The 26,773-nt window shown below is 41.3% G+C and overlaps 1 protein-coding gene across 4 annotated transcripts in view; it reads right to left on the bottom strand.

The window, feature by feature from the left end:
- Positions 1-1,308: 1,308 nt before the first annotated feature.
- SYT1 (synaptotagmin 1) overlaps positions 1,309-26,773 on the bottom strand; it is a 327,169-nt gene continuing 301,704 nt past the window's right edge. For all 4 annotated transcript variants that reach the window (XM_028745766.2, XM_028745764.2, XM_077934750.1 and 1 more), the window contains exons 9-10: positions 5,364-5,497; positions 1,309-4,555 (exon numbers count right to left, since the gene is read on the bottom strand). In XM_028745766.2, the coding sequence (XP_028601599.1) occupies positions 4,349-4,555; positions 5,364-5,497 (341 nt within the window). In that variant the 3' untranslated portion in view covers positions 1,309-4,348. The remainder of the gene's footprint in view (positions 4,556-5,363; positions 5,498-26,773) is intronic.

The following is a 26,773-nucleotide window of genomic DNA, read 5'->3' as shown; positions in this document are numbered from 1 at the left end:
TCCCCCCCCCAAATTTTATTTTGCATTCTCCTCCAGTCTATGGTTTGGCTAACTTGCATAACATCTGCTTATTTATTTATCTGTTACAATTTTTCATACACCTCTCTTCCACCTCCCAGCTAGGACTTCCTACCATATAATTCCTAAGCGCAGTAATGACTGAGCTGTTAAGGACTGAGATTGAAGACTGGAGTGGTGATTGGACTTTCATTACCTTTCACTTTGATAACTTAATCCCCCAAATCAATAAAGAGATATGTAAGATGATTGCATTGCATCACTTATTGCTGATGCCATTCATAGCAGGGTCAACTATTTTAAACACATCCTGGAAAATGTGGAGCCATCTAGGCGATGCGGGCATGCAGTTGGGATAGCAGCTTGGAAGGGAGTCATGCTTGCACGCAATTGACCAGGACCTGCCCTGCTTTTGTCATCCAACATGCTACACTGATAATGGAGGTACACATCACTGTGTATACACTCTGTGGGGCAGCGTAAGACGAATGTCCCTGAAAAAAAGAGTGGAATTGCGGTTCTGTGAGCTAGGAGGGATGGTAATATAAAGCCATTAGGAAAACAGATGGTGTGTGGAATGTCAGGAAAATATACTCTGGTCAAAGTCCTATTGCATGTGCATCAACAGCTTGAGCCTTTAGTCCCAGTAAGATACTTGGCAATATGCCAGCTGTTTGCTGGGTAATAAAGTGGGGATAGGGATGAAGTATAACCTTTATTCTCCTCAAAACAGAAGATCAACACTACCACCAAGTATCAAGATGGACTTGTGAATGCATGCAAGGTGACGGACCAGACTGGACCTGCTTTAGTTTGCACATGCAGTTTTTCCTCCAGCTTGGAATGTTGTTTAGTCGTTTAGTCATGTCTGACTCTTCGTGACCTCATGGACCAGAGCCCGCCAGGCACTCCTGTCTTCCACTTCCTCCCGCAGTTTGGTCAAACTCATGCTGGTAGCTTCGAGAACACTGTCCAACCATCTCGTCCTCTGTCGTCCCCTTCTCCTTGTGCCCTCAATCTTTCCCAACATGCTTCCATGCACTTAGTATGCACCTGTTTTGATCATGGTGTGAATGTGTATTTCAATTGCACACAAGGGATATTTGCCAACATTTAGACCCCCTCTTGCAGCTGCATTGCAACTGTGTGTATGGACACCTCAGGCCTCAAGGATGCAGTGGAGCTGCTGGCCTGAGGGGATAACATCTGAAATGGATGGATCAGAGTTGCCAGATTCCTGTCTGTTTAGTTACTAAGCCGAGGAAGAAAACCGAAGACACTCAAGGCATCAACAGGAAATAAAACATTTTTATTGAATATCTGTGTAGTATGTATGTTTTATTTTAACAACACCTGGAAAAACTCTACCGTGGGATTCACTACACAAAAGTGAAACAAAATATAAACCACCTCATCAAAACTGAATGTAAAATACAGCTAAACTTGTCAGCTCGCAGGCTACGAGCCATATGGCAGGATAGAACACCCCAAACGCTTCTACAAGATACAGAGAAAAATCCACACATAGAAACACTCAAGCAGGCAGTAAATATACACAAAGGCAACTAGGATCTTTCTACAGCATCAGATTCTAATACTTTTACACAGCTTTGTCAGAAAGGTACATGTGGCTTCTTTTGAGGATGAAAATGTCATCTTGGTCAAATAGCAGGTCTGCTCTCTGCTGAGAACTATAGTACATTAGCAACCAATTCTGTGGTGACATTCAGTCTGGCAGTGCTGGAAGAAAATGCATTAAGAATACCTTAACACAATGAATCAGTTCTGGCAGCTTGAGCCTGTAAATTTCAAGATGCGTTTTGCTTTTTTTTTTTTGTCCCTGCTACAATGAACAACTAAAGGAAGTTACAGTGGAGCTGAAACTCTTTCCTCATAGGCTGCAAAGCCTGTTGAGCTCTTCTCTTTGGTGGGATTTGGTCCTTTTAAAAATGTTAGGTTATAAAAGTATTCCTGTAAGATTTTTTCCCTATATATACATCTTAGCTTATCTGACTCAACTATGTCTTTTTTTCCGTTTCTTATAGAAAATAGAAAGACCTCCAGAGTGATAGATGTTTCCACTCTCATCTGTTGGGAAGCTATGCAGAAAGCAGAACACATTGCCACAAATTCAATTTGTGGCTTGGGAGTTAAAAAAAACCTCTCCACTTCTTATTGGGTGAGGTGTAGACCCACAGCTCTGAGAAAGGGGTTGTCATTCAAAAATCTGTTGCTGTTTTTTTCTTTTTAAAAATATTATTATTATTTAACTGGATTATCCACTTATTTCTAGGGAAATCCCACTTATTCCACAAAAGGGTGCTATTTTTTTTCCGTTTTCCTTTTTTTTTTTTTTTTGCTACCTCCTTGTGTTTTTGGTGCTGGGTGGTAACTAAAAATAGAACAAGTACTTCAACACGTTATATTCACAGTCTCTTAAATAAGTATGCAAGTAAGAAAAGTAACTAAATGGAAGGTGTCTCTATTGAAGAGACCTGAGCTAAAAAAATAGTAATGCCCACAACATGATGAGATGGGATTATCTGAGATGACAACTGTCTTTATCTGTAGGACAACTGTCTTACCATCAAACGGAGGGGACGGGGGGGGGGGGGGCGGGGAGATGCGGAATATTGCACAGTGTCGACAAAATGCTGTGTGGTCCATCTGCTCTATTTTGATGCCCTTGTCCTATGCATAGCTCTTCAGTTCTGGATTGGTCCATAGGTAGGAGAACTGCTTGTGCTATACACTCCTTCGGCAGTGCAGTAGAAGGGAATGGCAGTATTTTTACAATATCACTACGGAATAAATTGATTGCTATCCACTGAGAAAAACTACAGTTTCTAAGCACACACGGCAGTCACAGTGATACACAGAGCTGTCTTTTAAGACGCTTAAATGGAATGACTAATAGCTTCATAATAGTGCCATTTACTACATAGTAACATTGAAAACATTTAAAAACTCCTCCTGAAACGAGCAACTAGTGTACATAAGAGGTTGCTTCAGTTTGCTAGAACTTGTTCTTTGTTTTGTTTCACTTTTTTTTAAAGGACAAATTAAAACTTATTAAGTATAAATAGTATATAAAAGGTCACTAGCTGTTAATCTTTTGGCTTGCTTTGAAGTGCATTCAGAAATATGGCTAATTTTTTTTTGTCCTCTTTTGATGGGATTTTACAATACTGTCTCGTCACCATGAAACTACTTTTGTATAATAAACACACACGGCGGTGATTTTTTTTTTTTTTGTCTTAAAAAATATTCTGCATTCCTTCTCATCTGGCTTAGTATAATAAAATATTTTGTTACAAAGTCTAATGTGCAAACTCATTAGGATTAGAGATAGTGAGATCACAAATGGGATTCACAGTATGCAAATTTTGTATAAAGGTGATAAACGGAGAGCGATTGGGTTTCAGGTATGTGTTTTGCCATGGTCAGTTGTAGGGGTTTGTTACTATTGCATCCTTCCCCCCTGTGATTTACCCCCCCCCCAATTTATATGTTCCTATATGTTGTAATTAATGCTCCCACCCTCAAAGGAATTGTCCCTTCAATTTCTAAGTGTAAAGCCATGATTTCAGTTTGTTTTTATATATATACACACAGGAAAAAATGATATATCAGCTTCTGGCTACGCTTCCTTGAGGTCAGCTTTGGAGCTGCTCAGATCATGCTAAGTTGCCCACGAGAGAAGACCACCAATGGGAATTAACCCCTCCAAGGAGTGTCATGTGAGCGTACGTTGATATTTGAACGATTCGGTTGAAAGCTCAGATTTAAGTTGTCCTTTAAGATGTCAGTGTAACACTACTAGTGCCTTAACAAGTTGGAATTTTTGCTGGAATGCAGACGATACGATAGTTAGTTACCCTATAATATATTATCAGCTCTCCTATATCTCAGTCAATTTACATAATTTAAAATAGAACATCTTATTAAAAACATCTAGATATACACAGATTAGGAAACGCTTACAACATACAAATAAACGGACTAGAAATAAATTATTATTATTATTTTTAGCATACTGGTATGTACAACTGTGATACAATAAATAATTTCCGTCATGCTCTATCTACACATATTGCTTAAAAGAAGAGTCGATCGGAGGGCAGTGGTGAGATGGGAGGGCTGTGTAGGGCTTTCTACATTTAAAGTTGTGCAAATTAAAAACAAGATTTGAAGTACCACTGATCTGTGTTAGGGATGCATGGCTGGAAAGAAAAGGACCCATATTACTGAGGTATTTACAGATACTGGCTAAAGAGCACTATATGGGCAAATGCAGAAAGGCTTCTTTTCTCGTTTCCTTTTTGTCTTCCTACTTCTTGACTGCAAGCATGGCGTCTACCTCCTCCTCCGGCTGTAAGGTGTGCCACTGTGCAATGGGTCGCCTCGGGTTGGCCAACATGTCTGACCAATGTCGCAGCTCCGCCCCGGTGCTGTTGTAGCCCACAAAGACTTTGCCAATGGCATCGTTCTTGCCAATCTTGTCATAGTCCAAAACAGTCACAACAACTTGCACTTTCTAAAACAGGATGAGAAAGAGAAAGGTCAGGAATGAGGAAGGCAAACTGGACTGCCAAAAAAATGGGTAGACCTTGTCACAAGAAAGCTCAATGGAAAAGGTGGGTGGCAGAAGATGGAGAGTTACGTGCCTTATTTACATTAACAACCAAACGTTTTAAAAGCCTAGGGCCAATTGATGTGACTGCTCTTTTATTCATAGGGCGCTTCAATTAATTATTGCTATTGTTACTGTTATTGTTAAATACCACATTAAGGTTTTAAAATGTTGTGATGAACTTCCTGCCCTCTAGATCCTGATTTGATTGCAAGTGTTTGGTCGCTTTGGTCACTTGGTAAGGGTAAACTCAATTCTAAGTTCTGCTCTATGCCTTCATATTTCAAATTTAATCATTATGCCAAATTTACTTTCATGAAGTCTACCAGTGACAGCACTTCCCATGGCCCTGACTGTGCTACAAATGAGTGTGTTTGGTTCCCTGTGCAGAATCCATCTCTTCCAAGAGACTCCTAAGCGTCAACAAATCTGTTTCCCCATCACTATGTATTCTGTTCTGAATTCACTGCTGCTGAATATTATAAAATGCCCGCTACCTATTTTTTTGCTGAAGAATTGACACTTCCTAAGTACTGTATATTTTATCATTCCCCTCTTGAAGCAGTCACACTCATTTCATGCCGCGCAGGATTCATGCCTAGGTGCTAATGAAGGCATGCACACTTGATAATTAGCAAGGTTCCTGTTAAATATGTATGAGGGCTGAGGGATGGAGTTTCAAGGCGAGGAAGAAACTGATGTCTGACATTACCTGGATTTGCTCAAATGGTACTTCAAAGCTGAAAGACTCATTGTAATAGGGATTCAGAGTGTTCTTTTTAATTGTTGTCTTCTTCTTCTTCAGCCGCTTTCCATTCTGCATCAGATGAATTTTCACATAGGGATCTGAGCAATGACAAGAAAAACAAGGCGGTTAGGAAATGGTGCCCTGGTTAATATAGTGTGTCCTCTAATGAGGATAATCCTTGAGTCAAAAGAGGAAGGAGGGGGGGAAAGAGGCAGGAGACTCACAGAATGTTTCTCAAGCAAATCCATATTTATAGAAGATAAAAAATCAGGCAAAATTGTCAAGTAAATGTTCCAATAATGCAACTTTGTCAAAAGATGAGCATCCTGCAAAGTCAGGATTGTGCAAACAGTCAGAGAAGCTCCTTGTGTTAATTTGCCTCTGCATGGAAATATTTGCCTGTAGGTAGGCTGCTGAGGTGTCACTGCTTGACAGGAACACTACAAGGGCAAAATTTCTTTCCTAGATATGTGGATAACTGACCTTCCCCTATTAGTGACTGCTGCCCTACAAACTTGCAAGGCTCCAGAAAAGAGTAAGTTCAGAAGCAGTGAGGGTTACTCTTCTCTCACCTGTTCCTATTAGAGATGGACTCAAAGAAGTCCATTGCGAAAGCCAGACAACACATTCAGATGAATACATTGCCCCCCCCATCTTTATTCACTTGTAAATAGAATTGCATCGTTCACTGCAAGAGGTGGTGATGGTTTCTGGCTTAAATGGCTTTCCAAAAGGAAAAGAGGACAGACGTTAACCATGATACTTATAATGGCTACAAATGGCACTTCCATGCTCCTGGGTGGTGGTAGTCTCATTACCCAAGGCAAGCTGCAAGGGGCTGACAAACTCCCATCATTTACAATTACGTATGTTGAGCTGTGGTTGGACAGACAAAGTCTTGGACTAAAGGCACCTTCATCTGATTCAGCAAGCCAATTCCACTTTTACTACATTCTGATTATAAAGGGGTTTGGATGCCTCTCCTTTCATGCATTAAAATAATGTTTGTGGGGAGCGCACCACTGAATGGGCTAGCCCTGCTTCCTGATTGGACCCTGATTTGACCATGGTCTCCCCCCGCATGGTAGAGATCTATGAGTGTACATTAGGCCTATTGAAATTAATAGATTTGGCTACATTTCCTGGGGAGAGATTTCTGTTTGTGCCTAGCCCTGCTAATTCTGTACTTTTTTGTATATAACTGAATATAAAACTTAATAGGTCAACTCTGAGTAAGAAATAGTTGAATACTGGTGTGGGGAGGAAATGAAATTGACACAAGGTGCAGCAAGAAGAGAGGAGGCATCTCAGATTCTCCAACGTTCCTGGCCCCCTCAGCTTCTAAAATGGACCCTGGATTCCTCTGAACACTCCTTTATGCCTTATTGCAGCCAAGAATCTTCTATGGCTCTAGGCTGCTGGGCAACGATGTAGCTGTCCATGGCCTTCTCTGGTTCATGACCTTTAGAGGGCTCTGGGTCTACAGTGTACTGTTCCTCCAACAAATGTGGGCTGGCACTACCAGTTCACTGTCAGTGTGCAGTTGACTCCTACCCCATCATACAATCATTTTCAGTGGCTTCTTCCTGAACATCCAGTTTTGCTCTGAACTGGAAGAGTGTGTTATTGTGTAGATGTACCATGAAATATTAAGCCATAGGGTGAGCATTAAGCCACAATCCACAGGACTTTGCTCTATAGACCTGATGGCTGCCCAGCACTCTTGGTTTGTGTTGCATTTCCTTAAAAGAAATGACGTACAACCAGATGCCTTCATCTGCCCCAGCCACAACAAAAGACGTCCCTCCCATATTGATCTCTACAGCCATGGCAGGCATTGGAACCTTCCAACAGTTTGACTCAAGCTCCAAAGGTGCACTCCTACATTGTTCTGCTGAGACAGATGGAGGCTAGCTACAACAACATAACAGAACAATTTTGTAAGGGAAAGGAAACAGGGGAAGAGAAGTCAGCAAAATGCTTTCTAGTCTCAGCTGCTTATATATCCGAGAATAAATAATCAGGCTAGTATTAGAAGGTAGACTGTGAAGATGTAAAACCTTGCTTGGTCTTTTCTCAACACAGATTCCCCCACCCACACTATGACCTGAGCACCACAGCTTTGAATGACTGGTTTAAAAATGTACGACGCGTTTAAATGTTCCAGTTACAGATAGTTTAAATGTGTTCAGCTTAAACCTGTGAAGACAAAAAACTACACTGTTCCATTTCTCTAAAGCTCCACTGTCAGTATATCACGAGTAGTTTTAGTTTTAATTTATTAAAGCTCGTGACATTCAAGAGGTGGAGGTGGAGAAGAGTTGGAGGAGGAGGAGGAAACAACTGTTGGAGTGTTGTGGGTATCAAGCAGTTAACACTCTGTGTTAAGTGGAAAGGCTAACTCAGCATCATGCGATGAGTCAGCATCACGAGACATGGACTGCTGGCGAATTGGTCTATAGCCAACTAGTATAAAGAGGTATGGTTGACTTCCCCACACTGGATTCTCCCCTGCATGTAATCCCACCTCTGTATGCTGATTCTTGGATGTAAGAAGACTGCTTTAGGATGATGCAAGACTGCAACTGCAATAAAGCCCTGCTGAGAGGACAGTGTGTAGTCAGGCGGGTGGGGTGGAGGTGGGGGTTGGCACTGTCCTTCTATGGAAAGGGCTAAGTTGATTTTTCAGTTTCCCTGATTAATATTCACTGCACGGAAATTCAAAAGCTGAAAATGTACAATTTATATTGTGCATTACTGATTTTAAAAGAATGTCTCAAGGGAGGCTAATAAAGAAGCTTTTAAAAGCAGCAGGGTACTTGATCTGACATGCTTTGTTTTGTCAAAGTTTAGAGGCAAAGATATCAGCCATTATTTAGAGGCAAACGATTCGAGTCTCATATGAAATAAAGTTGAGGTAATGTCAAATTGCCAGTAAATACAGTGATTTTGATCTTAGAAACACTGTTGCACGTCTTCTAAAGACAGCTCCAATACCCACAGCAAGAGTCTTGAGAAGGAATATTTAATCTCGTAGATAATAAAGAAAAAATTGTACATATGACATTCAAGAGACAAACCAGGTTTATCCGAGACAATACGCCATGGTTAAATGAGTCACCTGTATCAGCAGCATCAAATATACAGGGACAAGATAGCATCTGTGGAGTGCAGCACAATGAAAATGAAATATTCCCTTAACAAAAGCTGGAACAATGGAGCCCCTGACTGACAGTGGTTTTTAAAGTGAAACCTAAGTTGTAGGTGACCAGTACTTAATGAAGCCTTTGCAGAAATAGCAAAATTTAGAATTCATGAATTTTCACTTGGATTGAATGCCCGGAATGGAAAAAGTTGGCTAGGGTGGGACAAGATTACTACATCTGAATATTTCCTGAACACAAATATAAAGATAACAGCCTTTAATAAATGCCTGCAAGTCCCATGAACTGAGGTATCTATAGTCAAGGTATATAGCGCTTCCAGGCTGTCACATTTAGGGGTGAAATTCAATTACATCCTGGCAAACTGAGTCTGCTCAAATTAAAGATGATTTGGAATTACATTATCATTATTTTATTTCATTTATATCCCACCTTTCCTCCAGTGAACTCAAGGTGGCAGACATAGTTCTCCTTTATCCTTTATCCTCACAACAACCCTGTGAGGTAGGTTAGGCTAAGAGACAGTGACTGGCCGAAGGTCACCCTTGATGGCTGAATGAGAAGTCTTAGTCCAGCAGTTCCCCAAAAGATTGGGGTTTTGGGTTTTTTTTTGCCCTAAGCAAAGCAATAGGCAAATGCATTGGTAAGTGTGGGATAATGCTTGATGTAGCATTGTCTAATCTCCACACCAACAAAACAGGAGAAATGCTCATTAAAGAGGTTGCCTGGGCATGGCCACAGTCAGCTCTAGATAATTATTTTGTGAGTTGGAAGTGGGTGGGTTGGTCTTCACCTATTAATGAACCTTCCACATCAATGTTAACTTGTTTGATTTGGGCAACGCAGCTCAGGACTACCTCTTAGCACTGCCTTGTTCTAGTGCCTGATTAGTAGTTGCAGCACAATCCTAGGCATACTTATTAGTGATGGCACAAAAGTTCTTAAGCATCCCATTTCATAATACAAATCTGAAATGGTCATAAAGTTATATTCTGAAAACACAACCCTTCCTTCCCAGAATCTTCTCTGGGTCAGGTAAACATAGATAAGGTCATTAAGTTCATAGAGAAACATAATGGGGACAGGAATCAGGTTCTCATTCTGAGGGCCTCAAATTTCAATAGTGAGACAACAAAGGGCATATATTTTGAGAAAAACAAGAGGCAAGGAAGAGGCAGCTGACCTGCTGCGCCAAAATTAAATGGCCTGCGGCCACACCCACTCTAGCCACAGATTGGCTGGGGCTGTCCACAGCACAGATGATGTGGGTGGCTGTGACGTGGGGGGGGGGGGAGCAGTGTACCTCCCCCTACGCCGGAAAACTGTTGAGGCTCGGCTGACTGGCTGCAACTCCATACACCAGATAAAAGGTGAACGGACTTTTCCCTCAATCATGCCAGTAGAGGAAAATGGCACAGAGTTGTCTACCATTGCTCCTCAAAGGACTATACAGCCAGCCAGGGCTTTCTAGGTAACAGACAGTTGGCAAATGATCGTGTCCACTGCACAGCAAAGCCATTATGTGTTGTGTTAGGACATTTCCACTAACTGTTTGATACCAACAGCATCTGTCATGCTTTTCCTTTTCTGCAGGAAGCCAGACATTGGACAGAGATGTGGTTGTGGAATTGCTGGCATCACGGCTCCCCACAGGGCGAAATGTTGTAGGAAGCTCTTTCATATTTACTTGCTTTCAGATCTGTCTGAGAGTGTGTTTTCCTTCTTCATTTCTTTCTCCCATGGATTTCAAAACAGACTTACTTCAGGGCTAGCAAACCTCTCTCCTGTGAGAGGATGACTCAGTGTGCTGTTCATGGCTTTCAAGCCATGGATAATTTGCCTTTAACGTTTTCCCTCCTGTGTGTTTTCATGTGTGGGAAGGGATAATTAAGGCCTCGGAAATAACCTCTAATGAGTTTATAGCGATCACATGCGTGGGTTGTCTGAATCAATATTCGTTTGCACAAGGAAACCCTCAGAATGGGAAGGAAAACTGGGGGCAGAGGAGGACTGAACTCTCTGGGGAAGCACAGCAGCAATGGAAGGCAACTTTTCAGAGAAACTGTGCAGGAGCCAGAGTGCTTCCAGATTGCATAAGTGTTATTGTCTGCTTGTACTAAATCACAGCATTGTATGCTTTGCTTTCTGTGACAAAATGAACATGCGGATGGCAAAGTGTTGCACCTGTAATGGCTGATGGAGTCTTAGGGATAAATACATACCCTCCAATATTTATCCAGTGAAAATAGGGATGTCCCATTCCATAATGGTAATTTTACTATTTATACCCCACACACCTTACTGGGTTGCCCCAACCACTCTGGGCAGCTTCCAACACATATAAAAAAATAATAAAACAATAAACATTTTTAAAAAACCCTTCCTTATACAGGATTGCCTTCAGATGGTTCAGGGGTCGGATAACTCCATACCCTCCAACATTTCTCCAATGTTAAATAGGGACATTCCAGGATCAAATCATAACCTGGGACAAAACCTTCTCTAAATCAGGGACATTCCTGGAAAATAGGGACACGTGGAAGGTCTGTAAATACACACTAACATTCTATCTAGAAATATATTTATTAGCCTAATCACACACACACACACAGCATTTTGGTGACTAAAGCTATGACATAAAGGAGCAAAACTATGGAATGGGGTACAGTGGTACCTCGCAAGACGAATGCCTCGCAAGACGAAAAACTCGCAAGACGAAAGGGTTTTTGAGTTGCTTTGCAAGACGAATTTCCCTATGGGCTTGCTTTGCAAGACGAAAACGTCTTGCAAGTTTGTTTCCTTTTTCTTAAAACCGTTAATACCCAGGGTGCATTGCTTGAAGAAATGCAGTTGCACACGGTGTGGTAGCCTTTTTTTGAGGTTTTTGAAGACTTTGGTGATTTTTGAAGCTTTTCCAAAACTTCTTTTGAAACCGTGCTTCGCAAGACGAAAAATTCGCAAGACGAAAAAACTCACAGAACGAATTAATTTCGTCTTGCGAGGCACCACTGTATATTCTTCCTTCCATAAGCAAGGTGGGCTGGCTACTAAACTGCCTGCAAAGCTCTGACCCCTGATTCATTTCCTATTTGGAGAGCCACTTCAGACATTATGGGATGTATTAAGAGGGTGAGGGGAAAGCATGACATTAGGTAATTCACTGGGAAAGTTGGGGGAGTAGAAGACCAAGCATATTTCTTTGTGCTTCCTGCATAATGTCTGATGCAGACACCAAGTGCATTTCTTCTGTGGTGAGATGCATAAACTTACCATACACACATATAAGACATTTACACTAACTCTGTGAAGGAGCAACACCATTTCAGATGTTACATTGAAAGCACAAGTACAGGTTTTTATGCTTTCTGTCCACCAAGGCTTGTAATGCATTGTAATCCATCCAAGGTCTGGCCCTGCATTTGTTTAAAACTCCATATACTTTGTACCTGAGGAGAATTTGTCTGCCTAACATACAAGGGCACATCTCTGGCTTTCCCTGCCCCCACTCAGCATCCTTTTGCACACACGACATTCCGTCTAGAAGAGCTAACACACCTGGATTGTGAAACTGGAACAGTGTCAGGAAAAACAGTGTTATAAAATTGACAAAGAGTCAATGATCTTCCCTTTGGAGAATTTCAGTCAGGGATTGTTAACCGCAGACTGTCAAAACAGAATGGTTCATAATGGCCTAAGGCTTATTCTAATAGTTCTATCCACAGGATTTCACCACTTATAATATTTCATTACACAAGCAGAACAATACAAGTATGGCAGTGCAAAGGGTGAAGCTGTTGAAAAGGAAAGCAGCAGGCAATCTCCTCTTATTTCTCCCCTTTCTATCAAATGCATCACAAAAATAAAAGATTGGTCTCCTGAGAATCTTGCCAGCCCACTATAAACTACCTACACTTAGCAAAATAAATTTTAAGTGAAATAGATTGGAATAAAGCCATAAGCAATTGAGAAACCTTCATGCTTTAATCCAGAGTCAACACTTCAAGTACAAAAGGAAAGCAGCCCAATTGCTATGAAAATGTGGTTATAATAAAATTCTGCAGTGTAAAGCAATAAACCTGTCTCCACTCATCAACCAGGAAACAGGCCCCAGTGTTCAAAATTGACATGGCTGCTTGTCAGTCATGCCTTGAAAGTAGACAGAAAGGGAGAAAAGGCAGGAGTGGGCGAGAAACATTTCACTTTCCAAACTCCGGTGTGTAGATTAAACTAAATGTGGATTTTTAAAAGCACTTTTATGCAGGATACTAATGAAGATACAGTGGATTAATAATGTTCCAAATAACCATACAAAATAATCTATGTCCTAAATAAATGACTTGGATACTAACTTTGCTTCTGTGGATGGAAGAGATCATGTTCATTGAACAGAGCTTTCACGACTTGCCAATCCTCCTGCAGTTCCCCCATCCCAAAATATTCTCCTAGGGCCTAGTGACACTTGTAAATGGTGTGGGATATTGTACACAAACATATACAGTGGAACCTTGGTTCTCGAATGCCTTGGTACTTGAACATTTCGGCTCCCGAATGCCAAATACCTGGAAGTAAGTGTTCCAGTTTTAAAACGTTTTTCAGAAGCCGAATGTCCGATGCGGCTGTCGGCTATTGTTTCAGGGGCACTGGCACCAATTGGAAGCCATGCCTTGGTTTTCGAACGTTTTGGAAGTTGAATGGACTTCCGGAACGGATTATGTTCAAGACCCAAGGTACTACTGTATAGAAAGATAGATTTTAAGCTAAAGGAATCTTGGCATTTTCAAATTCAGTTCAAATGAGAATTCAGGCAGTGTTGAAGTGGAATGTAAAAGTGAACATAAATATGTTAATATATGATATATACACCAGTATATTAATACTAGTGTTCACATGTGTCTTGAAGTTTCAACGCTGCCTGAATTTTAATTTAAACCGAATTTGAAAATATGTAATTGAAATCACCACATAAATATTAGTGTCAGTACAAGACTGGAGGTTTATCCAGTGGCCCAATCTTCAACTTACCACTCATTTCACCGGCAGCTGAATAACACCCAAATGGTGAGGACACAATCTTTTAGCGCACTGGCTTTGCACTCAGATGTTGTTTGAGCATAAAGAAAGCACTCCCATATGGGCACTTGCTCTTCCCTCTCTCATCCATGCACCCACTCGTTTGCATTGGTGGTAGCATGCTGAATCTGTGCAAGGATGCCTATGGCTAGCAATGAGCCCAGTGGTAGATGGGAGAGGAGAATGAGTGAATTTCAAATGCAATGGATACATAGCCTGAGTACCCCTCCAGGGATCTGTGCTAACACCTGAACAAGGCTCATATATTGCTTACAATTCAGAGCTGCAACCTAGTTTTGGTTGCTAGCACAGAATCTCTGGTGAGAAAATGGTCCTGTGAACATGTCGGTGCTCTAGCCACTCTCAGTGGAATATCTGGCTGACCGGAAAAAGGTCATTCTTAAAGAGTAAGAGACATGATTCATTTAGTACAAGCAAGCATTCCTATGACTTGCTCCAGACAAAAATAAGAAAGGAGTCTAATAATAATAATAATAATAATAATAATAATAATAATAATTTATTTATACACAGCCCATCTGGCTGGGCTTCCCCAGCCACTCTGGGTGGCTTCCAACTAAATATTAAAATACAGTAATGCATCAAACATTAAAAGCTTCCCTAAACACCTTAAAGACTAGCAAATGTGTATTACACGTGATCGTGGGTATGTGGGTATGCAGGTGTGTATGCACATAAAGAAATGGGCACTGAGAAACAAACTGTAGACAGTGAAGTCAGAAGGAAATGAAGTGTAAATAAAAATAAAAATAAAAATATATTGTCAGTGACCATTATGTAATAGCTTAAATGTCATCCATGAAAGCTTCAGACATAATACATTTGTTAGTCTTTAAGGTGCCATGAAAATATTTATTTTATTTTCCGCAATAGGCTAACACAAGTACCCCGCTGGAAATTGTTGCAAACAATAAGAGGTGATATTTTTACCCAACCGTCCTCTGCTGAGGCAGGAACTGGTGGGCTTTGAGAATTATATACAATATAAATATTCAAAGCGCAGAAAAGGAATTAAACATTCCATGCATGTAATTTTGAAATGACACAGATTCCAACCACAAAGGACAAACCATCTGTAATATTGTTCAAATTTCCATAGCCATTCTTGTATTGACAAGGTTACTGTTTTATTGACAAGGTTTGTAAGCTTCGGTAAACATGCAGCTCTTTGATGTCTGACAATGTGGTCAAAAGTATCAAATCAAAGACACTTCTCTGTAGAAAGAATATAAAATACAGGCATAGCATTTCTTCCTGAAGCATCTGTGACTGAAGAAATTCAGAGTTTCATCCAGCTCAGTTATGAATTTCTCAGCAAACAATGCCACATTTTAGGTTAAGAGCAGTATAACAGATTATTCAGAAAGATGTGCATCTCCTTTTCAATCTCAGGCATATACACAACATTTGCATGAAGTGAGGTCAGGGCTATTGTTTTCCTTAAAGTTGTGCTTCTCTCTCCCCCCTCCACTGCCAAGCCAATTAAATGAGTTTCTAACCCAGAGCTTTCCAAACTGTGTGTCGTGACATGTTAGTGTGTCGGCTGCAGTGTGTAGGTGTGTTGCACGAATGCTCCCAGCATCCCTTCCAGGGCTAGAAAGGGGTTAGTTGCACCTCTAGTAAAACTGAATTACTGTGTCATGAAATGATGCATGTCGAAAAAGTGTTTCACCAACATGAAAATTTTGGAAAGCTCTGTTCCAACCAGTAAGGCAATGCAGTTGTGCAAAACAGCTAACTTCAATTACTCAGGCATACTGCTAATGCCCTCACAGCTTCCTAACTCAGCATCTATATATGAAGCAACTCGTTGTTCTGTTTGAAGAGCAGGAGGCTGCGAAAAGCTATGCAATTCTGTGAACAGGACAGGCTTATTGATGACCTCAAAAAGATACACACAGCTCTTGACATTTGCTAGGAAGATGGAAAATCCATTATGCCTCAGCACTCTGGTCCGCTTAGTAATTCACAGGCAAGTGCAAGACAAGTTTCCTGCCTCCTACACAGAATGGATGCAGAGGGATTATCTATAGGTGAGTATTCAGGGCAAGATCAAAGGAAAGCGCACAAAGTGCAATTGTAAATGTGCTGCCTGGGCATAAGCCCCATTGAATGGACAGGTGAACATGCATAGGATTGCATTGTCAGTGGCTTAGGCTCCAATCCTATGCCACAGGGTGGAGAGGGTGTAGCCCTCCAGGTGTTTGGGGCAGAACTGATTAGCCATTAAGCAAAAGAACCACATGTTTAGGGCATCAAGGGAAGAGGGGCACCACAGAAATCTTCCACTGCCAGATTTACCATGGACCATATGGTGCAGCTGATAAAAAAGGCTCTCACAATAAATGAAAAAAAATGCATACTATATATACACAATAATAGCAAAATAACAACAACAACGTAGTAATAATCAAGATTAATGATATATATTAATCTTGGGAATACAACAAAATTAGAATCTGGTAACAGGTAAACTGCCACTCGGTCCACCAAGGCTCACGTGTTTACATTTTGAATTAAGATATATATTGGGGGCATCAACATCTTTTAAGTGCTTAGGGCCTCTAAAGGTCTTAATCTGGTTCTGGTTTGGGGGCACCAATTCCCACCACTCAAAGAAAGTATGGGCAATGGTCAGGAATAAGGGGAGATGTGAGGCCACAGTTTTCCCGCCCTTGCTATACCAACATACCTGGAAGTAAACTCCATTGAACACAACGAGACTTCCCTTTTGAGGAGACACATACAGGATAGCACTGCAAATCTTACATTGTATTATACGGATGGCAAGGGGGGAAAGGCAGAAATTGTGTGTGATAATGTGGTCAGCAGATTATGCCTTCATGAATCTTAGGATGTCTCAAATTCTTCCAGGCATTCAGTGACACAAATGGATTCCGGATTGGCACGTAACAGTTTTGCTACTTGCTGTACATCACTTTCACTGAGGAGGCGTTGAAACGTGACATAAGGCATCAGAAACATGAAGGTACATGATAGTTTTCAGCTCAGATACCTGCTACAATTTAAACAGCAGATATCCAATTCGGTGCAAAAGTGGGTGAGCAGGCAGAGCTCGTGGTTCACTGACTACCTTGATTAAATTTGAAGAGTTCAGCATACTCCTGTCTGCTGCTCAGCTGAGACAAGATCTTGACATAGTCTAATCTAGGAGCCGTCTGATACGACAAAGCAAACAGCTCATAAAGCATGCATGGAGCCCAACCACCTTTGAAATGCCATCGGTTCGACACGGGGAGGACTGGGGGAATTTCAGCAAATTTAAGGCAATCCTAATTCTGTAAGATGCACCAATATTTGCATAGGGATTTGTACCCAAGTCACTTGGTTTATTTGAGGGATGTCAAATGATGTCACAATATTTCATGCCCCCATCCAAATCTTCACCTAGTGCCCATCCCCAAGCAAGAGAGGCTATTGGGCAAGCTGCAAAATGTGCCTCTTTTTTTTCATTTCAGGAGCACAAGTATAGTGTCTTGTAGCAGGGTTGTGCAGCCATAGACAGCAATAATTTCCCCTGTTTTCTGACTGATAATAGGGTGTTGTCAGGGGTGGAAATGGAAGGAAAATTTTCAGACCATATTTTGCTGGTAATCAAAACGTCACACTTACACACAACGAAAGAGAAAAAGCCCATGCTTACCATAGACAAAAGGGTGTTTTGGTTAAATACTTTTAATATGTGAAAGTAATATTTGCTCTACTAAGAAACCTCTTCTATAAATTTCTTTCTATCATGCTACAGTCAAAAAGAAAGGAAAGAAGAAAGAAAGAAAGAAAGAAAGAAAGGAAGGAAGGAAGGAAGGAAGGAAGGAAGGAAGGAAGGAAGAAAGGAATTTAACTATGGTGTTCAGAAGTACTTGGAGCCCTTAAGTCAAAACAGTGAAATATCATCCTCTGGTTTTGTTTAAAATTACCCTCAATGTAATGTAATGTAATGTAATGTAATGTAATGTAATGTAATGTAATGGTGGTGAAGCTGAGTCATTTGAGACCCTGGACATAAGGGCTTCCCCTTAAAGCAGCAACATGCATTCCTCTAACTGTGAAGTACACAATGAGCTTCGGATCCCCATTCTTGTAGCTTGACAACTGCTACATTTAGGGTGTTATGTTAGAGGAAAACAATGTTTGGTAACTCTTATATTACATTTTAGAAACCAGAACGCTACATAAGTTGTGGCCTCTTTAACCATATACATAGCAGCTTGGGTGGTTCAGTGGGGCTGGTTATAAGCAGGAGAGGGCAGTGGTTTTCAATTCCCAGTCTCTCCAGGTAGGTCTGAAAGAGATTCCAGAATTTGTCAGTTGGTGTTGATGATTTTGAGCTAGATGGACCAATAGTCTGCCTTGATATGGAAGTCATAGTCCAACAGCTTCTGGGGACCATCAGTTCTTAGAAGGAACTGACTTATTGTTGAAAGGAGAGTATTCAGCCCAGAAAGAAGGGTTTCATTTTCATCAATTTTGCAGAGGGATGAAGTCTCCTTGATGTTTATTCAGGCTACACTGCAGGCCCAAGTCTCTGCCTATTGTTGGAGGACCCAGCCTAATAACTCATATTTAAGAGACAAGACCTAGAGTCATGATGGACTTACCATCATTAAATAAATAAAACAAATAACAAGTACTCTGCCTAGGGTGTTGTAAAGTCATCACAATCCAGAGAATCTTTACATCTTTCTCAGGAGTATCTTAGATTGGCTATACCAAATGAGTTTCTGTTTTGAGTCAACCGACGCTACTCTAAAGTGACCCTGAAGAAGACTGGTGAAGTTTGTTAAAATTCAGTTTTCTTCCATCCACTCTTGAATTTCCACTAAGACAAAACAACAACAGTATAATTGATGCACAGGAAGTGGATCGTGGACAAATTTGGGGTGGAGGGGGGTGTGAAGTTTCTAATTTTGCATTTCTTCTCCCTTTGTGCCATGGCAAAAATAAAAAAAAGAAACTTACATTTCTAGAGAAAGTCAACTTTGAAATGTTCCAGGATGTCTGTTTAACACAACTGGAAACATTTCATGCCTTGATGGAAAGCTGAAGATGAAGTGGCGAATGTAAAAATAACAAAGGTGAAGCTTCTAAGTTCATGTTATCCTTTTCCAGCTCTTTATTAGTGCAAAAGTACACATCTTTGTCACTGCTGAACTGTTTTCTTTTCTTTTTTTCATGGCATTCCATAAGTTGGAAACAGTGCTCTGGAACTCAGACAAAACCCTCTCCTGCTACCATATTAGGAATGAAAATGTACATCAGAAGCCCACAGCTGAGTGGATATAATAAAGTGGGAATGTGTTCGCCTTCCAGTCAAATAAATAACACAGTTACTGAGAGAACCAAATATCTGTGGTTTTAAAAAAGTCCAACAACCATCTTGAAGCACAAGATTTTCAAATTCAATTTAATCACTTAAAACTAGAGCCACAATCCAGCGAAGAGTAACCACAAAAGAACCAATGACTTTAATCATTCCTAGATCAGTGATGGATTGTGGCCTGGATATTTAGCTGTGCTTGGACTTTCGTTAAATACAAAGAATCTCTCTTTTTGTTGTTGTTGTATGCCTTGATTTAATCATATTTTTGAAGTGAGCCTTTCAATGAAATTACAACCACCACAACTACTATTAATCTTGTAACTGAAGAAGCTGATTTGTGCTGTTAGAAGTCTGCAGGTTTTGCAGTCACTCAGATGAATCCTGTATCTTGCATTTCACTTTTTCAATGTAAGTTATCAATTTCAACACTTACAAGCCTATGCAGAAATAAGCTCCATTGAGTTCCATGGGACTTACTCCAAGGTAAGTGTGCATAAGACCGCAGACATGGGAGTACATTCAATAGAACTTAATGGGGTTGAGGCTTCAACCTTCACCCTAAGTAATACATTAAAGCCCATTTAAAGCACCGCTCCTCAAAAAATCCTGAGGACCATAGATTGTTAAGGGTGCTGGGCATTGTAACTCTCTGAGGGGTGAACTACAGTTCCCAGCATTCTTTTGGGGAGGGAGAAATGTGCTTTAAATACATGGTGTGTACCAGGGCTTTTTTTCAGCCAGAACCTTCCGGAACTCAGTTCCAGCCCCTCTCAGGTGGGCGTCATTGACATTCTAAGAGAACAGGTGCTCATGGTGAGTTCTGGCACCTCTTTTTCTAGAATAATAGTACTGGTCTGTACACACCCAGTCCCACTGAATTCAACAGAACTTATTTCTGAGTACATATGGTTAGGATTCCGCTTTTACTCCTGAGTAGGCATGCAAAGAACTGCCCTGTTATTCCACATAAGCTGGTGTATGCAGTGCTCCTAGACTTAACAATGTTGTCTTTGAAATAAAAAGAGATTTATTTATTTTTAGGGAGGTAACTGTTAAGCTCTGCAACTTTTTTCCATAGGAAAGCAGCCTTATACTTCATAAAAATATAATTTAAGCTACATATTTTGAAATGATACTTGCCCTTGGATATGAGCTGTACCAGATAATATTGAACATCAGCACATAAATGTGGATGCACTTCACAGCATTCCCAATAAATGAGATGCTGCAAGCTATTTATCTCATTGTGTCACTGCTAGAAGGAAGGAAGGGTGGAAGGAAGGAAGGAAAAGGGGAGGGTGATTAAAATGTATAGATCTTTTGCTCAAATTGTAGACATGATAGATAGATAGATAGATAGATAGATAGATAGATAGATAGATAGATAAATTTATTGTCATTGTCCGTATATACACAGTATACACAACAACGAAAATCAAACACCCACCCAAAGACCGGGTTCACATACACATTTGCACGTATCTCCAACACTCTCATCCTATTCAGACATAATCTATAAAAACATTCCATTCCACTGACACAGGGGTCTGTTGTCCTCAGAGGGGAACTGGGCTAGCAGAGCACACTGGTGAAGAAGAGGGATAGACTCCAATGTCGTCTTATGAGTTTGGGCTGCCTTGATTACTGAGAATGGGCAACTGATGACTGGCCTGGGACTTTAAATGTAATGTTCCTGGGCAGCTGGGCATCTCTTTCTATCAACTGAAATAAAATACCAACAAACCCTTGGAAAGGCAACACCTTGGAAAGGCAAGTGGGGCAGAAGCACAGTTGGATCCAGCTTTGCAATTTGAATTTAGAAAGTAGGAGGTGGAGGGTTTTAGTTGGACTTAGGACAGGGTGAAGCCTTGGAGCTGGCTGAAACCATAGTTCACTTGGAATCTAGTACAGGTTTAGTGGTTCTGTTGCCTTTTTAAAGGAACTATGTACTTGCATATCTGTATTCACTTGTTTATTGATTTATTACAAACGCATCTAAGTTTCCAGTTTCAGATTCCAAAGGAATCTGAATGCTTTGCTGGCCTGTTTCCAGCTGGCAAAGATTCTGACCAATTGACTCAAGCTACTACACCTGCTGCTACTGCTGGAGGGGTCCGAGACCATTTTACCAGTGACTCCTGCAAGACCTGCTCTGCAGGCTTATTTCTACCTGGCCTGGGACAGCAGATGGACTCCAGCTACAAAAGCTGCTGCTGTTACTGAAGGATCCAGGCACCACCATTGCTATTAGTTCATAGGGGCACATTCTTCAATTCACAGAATCAGAGAGTTGGAAGGGATCAGTCCATCTGCTGCTTAGGATGTATAGAGAGAATTGGGTTGGGGAGTTGGGGAGTTTTTGTTCGGGTCAACACTTAATTTAGAAGCTGCATTATTTTTGCTGTTATTGAATTTTTGTGTGTATATTTTCTTTGTTAGACTCTATTATGAATTATGCAAGTAACAATATTAAGCAACCCTAGGATTGAATATCTATCTATCTATCTATCTATCTATCTATCTATCTATCTATCTATCTATATCTATCTATCATCTATCTATCATCTATCATCTATCTATCTATCTATCTATCTATCATCTATCTATCTATCATCTATCATCTATCTATCTAATCTGACATATTATTGCAAGCTATGAGCCACAGAATGCAGAAGGAATTAAATATTCTTTTACTTCAATTCCTTACTGGAGAAAATGGTTTCTTTCCTATATTAACACTGTCTACAGGATTTCCTTAGAAATGGAATATACCACCAGCATAAAATCTAATGTCTAAATGCCCCAAATGCATGATTATTTCCCAGGGCTTTTTTGTTAGAAGGGGCTGGGAGAGGGGGTTGTTAATAATCACATGGCTACCCTATGCATATTGGGTTTTACACAAAAAAGGGCTATCTGCAAACATGACATCCAATGTGAAGGTGCCAAACAGCTCTGTAGATTGCAAAAGTCTCGCTCAACAGGGTGTGCTCAACTCCCACCAACTGTACGGTCTATTTACAGGCTGCCAGAGCTGCCCCCAGTTTTTTACTTGGCAGACAAGGAGGAGAGAAGAAACCTCTTCTAGTTGCTAATAGCCAGAAGTGAAGTGCCAGAATTGGAAATAAAAGGCATTTGGGTCCATTTACCCAACTCTGTTACACTGGAATTGCAGGACAGCTCCTTCCTATGGCTCCGGGATCTGTGGCCACATGGGAGGAGATGGTACTGTGGTTCCTTCCCATGGCATAAATCACCAATGCTGGGCAGGGGCAATAATGCCATGAGAGACCAAGCAAGCTTTTTCATGTGATTCAGACCATCTCAGCAATGCAGGGCGGTGCTAAATTGCAGTGGCTCCTAAATCACCAATTCGGCCTTAAGGGATTTGGAGTGAGTGAGGCTCTTTGCTTTCAAAAATGTTGGTGGATGGTTTCTAATAAATGTTTTTGTCTAAAGCCAGATAAAACTGACTGCCGTACCTTACTGGCCTCAAACATAGAATACTGACTGTGCTATCAGCATATTTCTTGCAACAGGAGCACTGTTATAAGCCTAGTATCACACACTACAAAATCTACGTGAACACAGGTTTGGGCAGTTGTAATTTTCCACAGTCAGGAAACCATAATAAGGGTGGATAATTCAGAAGAAGAAAAATAGCTGGAGTGATATATTGCTAAGCAACAGAAATACCTCTGCCTTCTAAAGAGGAGTGGTGTCTGCAATGAACAGCATTGTCTGAGAGTTTGGGGGTAGAAATATATGATATTGCTATAGAACTCCCTGGCCAGTTCTTTGTCTGGTGAAACAGATTCCTGATTTGGCAAACAATGATGTTGTGCATCTTTCCCCTACACAGATATCATAATGGGTTTGGGTTTTCTATTTCCTTCACTGGAAGACTGGGAGGTTGCATCCTACAATAGCATCCTAAAAAACATTAAAGGTAAAGGACCCCTGACAGTTAAGTCCAGTTGCAAACGACTCTGGGGCTGTGGCGCTCATCTCGCTTTACTGGTTGAGGGAGCCGACGTTTGTCTGCAGACAGTTTTTCTGGGTCATGTGGCCAGCATGACTAAGCCACTTCTGGCGAACCAGAGCAGAGCATGGAAACACTGTTTACCTTCCCGCCGGAGCAGTACCTATTTATCTTATTGCACTATGACATGCTTTCAAACTGCTAGGTGGACTAATTTCCCTTCCTGCAGCATCCACTTCCATGTAGAGGGCCACTCTTTTGGTGGAAGAGGGACTGGGGTTGGGAGCATGGGACAGGAAAGTCCCCTCATTTCCTTCCATTGGCACTAGCTAGGACTGCTGTCAGGGGCAGGTGCCAGTAATAACTCACACGGTGTCTGTAAAGTTAACTTTTTATTCAAAGAAGCAAACAGCTCAGGAGACCTGGCCTAGTGAGTAACACTCCATGGTAGATCTTATCCCAATTAAGCAGTTGTGAGGACTGAAGATCTCCTCCTTCCCACAGTTGCCTAAGCCTCCTCCCCACCCCCAATACTTCTCAAGCAACCTGAAACTTGACAGATCTTTCTCTGCTCTGCCCTCTTCATATCTCTCCTAGTCCTGGGAGACCAAGGAGAGGAGAGCTGGTTCTGCAATGCATTTTCCAACAAAAGAATGAATACCAAAAAGCACATATTGGAGAAAAGTATGCACAAAGGCTTACCGTATTTTTCGCCCTATAGGACGCACTTTTTCCCTTCCAAAAATGAAGGGGAAATCTGGGTGCGTCCTATGGGGCGAATGCAGGCTTTCGCTGAAGCCTGGAGAGCGAGAGGGGTCGGTGCACACCGCCCCCTCTCGCTCTCCAGGCTGCGCGGACCTCTCTGCAAGCAGCGGGAGCGCTCCCGCTGCTTGCGGAGAGTTGCCGGCAAGCTGAAGCCTGTGCGCGCTGGGATCAGCGCGTCCAGGCTTCACGGACCTCTCCGCAAGCAGCAGGAGCGCTCCCACTGCTTGCAGAGAGTTGCCTGCATCCCGAAGCCTGCGCGCGCTGAGATCAGCGCGTCCAGGCTTCGCGGAACTCTCCGCAAGCAGCGGGAGCGCTCCCGCTGCTTGCGGAGAGTTGCCGGCATGCCGAAGCCTGTGCGCACTGGGATCAGTGCGTCCAGGCTTCGCGGACCTCTCTGCAAGCAGCGGGAGCCAGCGCTGGGCTCCCACGGCTTGCAGAGAGCTGCCTGTTTGGGGGCTGGGGTCGGGGGAAGCTCGGGCCTCCCCCGCCCCAGCCCCGCGCCTGGGGGGGAAATAATTTTTTTCCCTTTATTTCCCCCCCAAAAAACTAGGTGCGCCTTATGGGACGGTGCGTCCTATAGGGCGAAAAATACGGTATATTGATGAGAATAATGTGTTAAAATGCATTACATTATGAAACAGTGCATGCAAAAAATGTATATATGCAAAATTATGAACAAAAGGCATATGTTAGGTAAAATGCATAAATATTTTAATGACTTTTTAAATTAAAAAAACTGAACTTAAAAAAACTTAAAAATGAGAGATTAGGAGAAATAAAAGATTTGTCAATCCCTAAAACTGAATTATCCTTCTCTGGCCTTTTTAGCACTTGCATTCTTGACCCTGTAACTGATCTAAAAACAATGCATACATTTCCTTTTGCGTCAGAATGCTTTGACTGCATCACCACAGAATGGTGCTTGAAGTTAGACATTTTTATCCAGTTCCAGACAGTGAAGTATGACAAGATGTCAAGAGAATCTCTGCTGCTCACATTGGAAGAAGCTATAATACAAGAAAAGAAAGGCCTGCTGCCCGAAATTCTGTATTTTCAGCCATTTGCTAATGCAACTATATAGAACTCAGCGGCATTTAGTGTTTCCTAGGAAGAATGATGAACACTAGAGAAATGGCCTTTTCAGTGGTGGTTCTACACATCTGGAATTATCTCCCAGGGCCCCTATCTTTATTGTCATTTAAATGAGCTTTGTAAACTTTTCAGTTCCAACATTATCCCCAGCAACATGGTGGATTTTTACTATTTAACTGTCGAGTTCAGTTTATTTTTTATTAAAATTCTGTGCTGTGTTTTATTTTTAATTTTTGTTGCTTAGTTTTTGTTATGGCCCTGATTCTCACATTCATTTTTGGCATCGTAAAGTTATCAAAATATGATTTATTTATTTTTCAAAATTGATGGTGAACATTTATGCTGAAGGCAGCCTTACAACAATCCTGGAGGATTTTTATTTTATTTTATTTTATTTTAGCTTTCTATTGATCTCCAGGATGTAGTAAAAACAAGATTTACGCATGAAGTTCATTCATTCATTCATGTTCCAAAAGAAAAATGTCAGGTTAAAGCCCATCATAGTGATCTTACCACACTGAAAGCATGTGTGACACTAGAATGTAGAACCGCCATGCCATCAATTTATGCCCCACCAATACAAAAACTTGATTCTAGATTGTCCCAGATTGCATGGGGAGCCTACACAAGTACAGCAGCCTCCCCATGGCAGGTGCTTGTTATGAATATGTGGGGAGCTAGAAGGAGCCATGAGACAAATGGGGCAAGGCTGAAGGTTTAGCCCCATAGCCCCTTTCCACAAACAGACAGACAGAGAGGGACAAAGAGGGAGACCGAGAGAGGGAGAGGGGAACAATTGCTTTAATTTGAATAGAAATGCAATACAGTGGTACCTTGGTTTAAGAACAGTCCTGTTTACGAATGATTCGGTTTACGAACTCCGCAAAACTGGAACTAGTGTCCCGGTTTGGGAACTTTACCTCAGTCTAAGAACGGAAACCGAACAGTGGAAGGGCACCAGTGGTGGGAGGCCTCATTAGGGAAAGCGTGCCTCTGTTTAAGAATGGTTTCGGTTTCACAATGGACTTCCAGAATGGATTAAGTTCGTAAACTGAGGTATCTCTATACTGTACTCTTTCTAGCATGGGGAAGACTGTGACAAGGTAACCTGTTTGTCTGTGCCTTCTGCTGCTATTAATGGACAACCTCAAGACACCTGTTCTTTCTGCTTAGGGCTCTTTATCTTGGAAGGACAACAGTTGGGAGGACAGCCCTTCAAATAGGGGGCTGTCCTCAGCAGTGTAGAATATTCTACACCTATTCTACACCTCCTTGCAGTCTGCCGCAGGTGGTTTGATGATATAGATCAAAACAAGATTTCAGGCCCTGGAAGAGTTGGTCTATGTAATTGGCAAGGTGCTGCAACCTATTTCTATGGATATCTTAATGTCAATAAAAGTAGTTGATTAGCTTCAAACATGCCTTGCAATACCAGCAGGAGTTCTCTGGGTATTCTTTGCAACATAATTCTACCGCAGAAGTAATTTTTCTTATCACCTAACAAAAAGGTGCCCTTGACACAACTCCAGCATTCCATCAAGAAATTCTTGTCAGTTTTTCTGGCATCATTCTTCACTGAAAATAACAATGCAGGCTCTTCCCATTAATGAGACTGACAGCGAGAAGTTAGATGCAATATGGGCTCTATTATTTGTGCATAGATTTTGCTGAAAACTGTTTAAAAAGCTTCTCTGAATATATGTATCTTAATAGCAAGAGTGCATCTGTGACCTGAATATTGGTGATACTTTCATGTTATTTTTCACATATCACCTTGCTGCAACAATGACGCTCTCCATGAGGTAATGACATATGAAATAGGAATAGTGAAATGAATTCTCTTGCAGGTAAAGTTGAACTATACAGTTGTAAATTCATCTTAATGAAAGCAGCAAGAAAACTCTGTTTTGACAAGAATATATATACGTATATATTTCAC

This window comes from Podarcis muralis, chromosome 10, assembly GCF_964188315.1.
Source record: "Podarcis muralis chromosome 10, rPodMur119.hap1.1, whole genome shotgun sequence".
Taxonomy (NCBI): Eukaryota; Metazoa; Chordata; class Lepidosauria; order Squamata; family Lacertidae; genus Podarcis; species Podarcis muralis.
The sequence above is the reverse complement of the archived record's forward strand: the minus strand, read 5'-3'. Positions and strand labels throughout refer to the sequence as shown.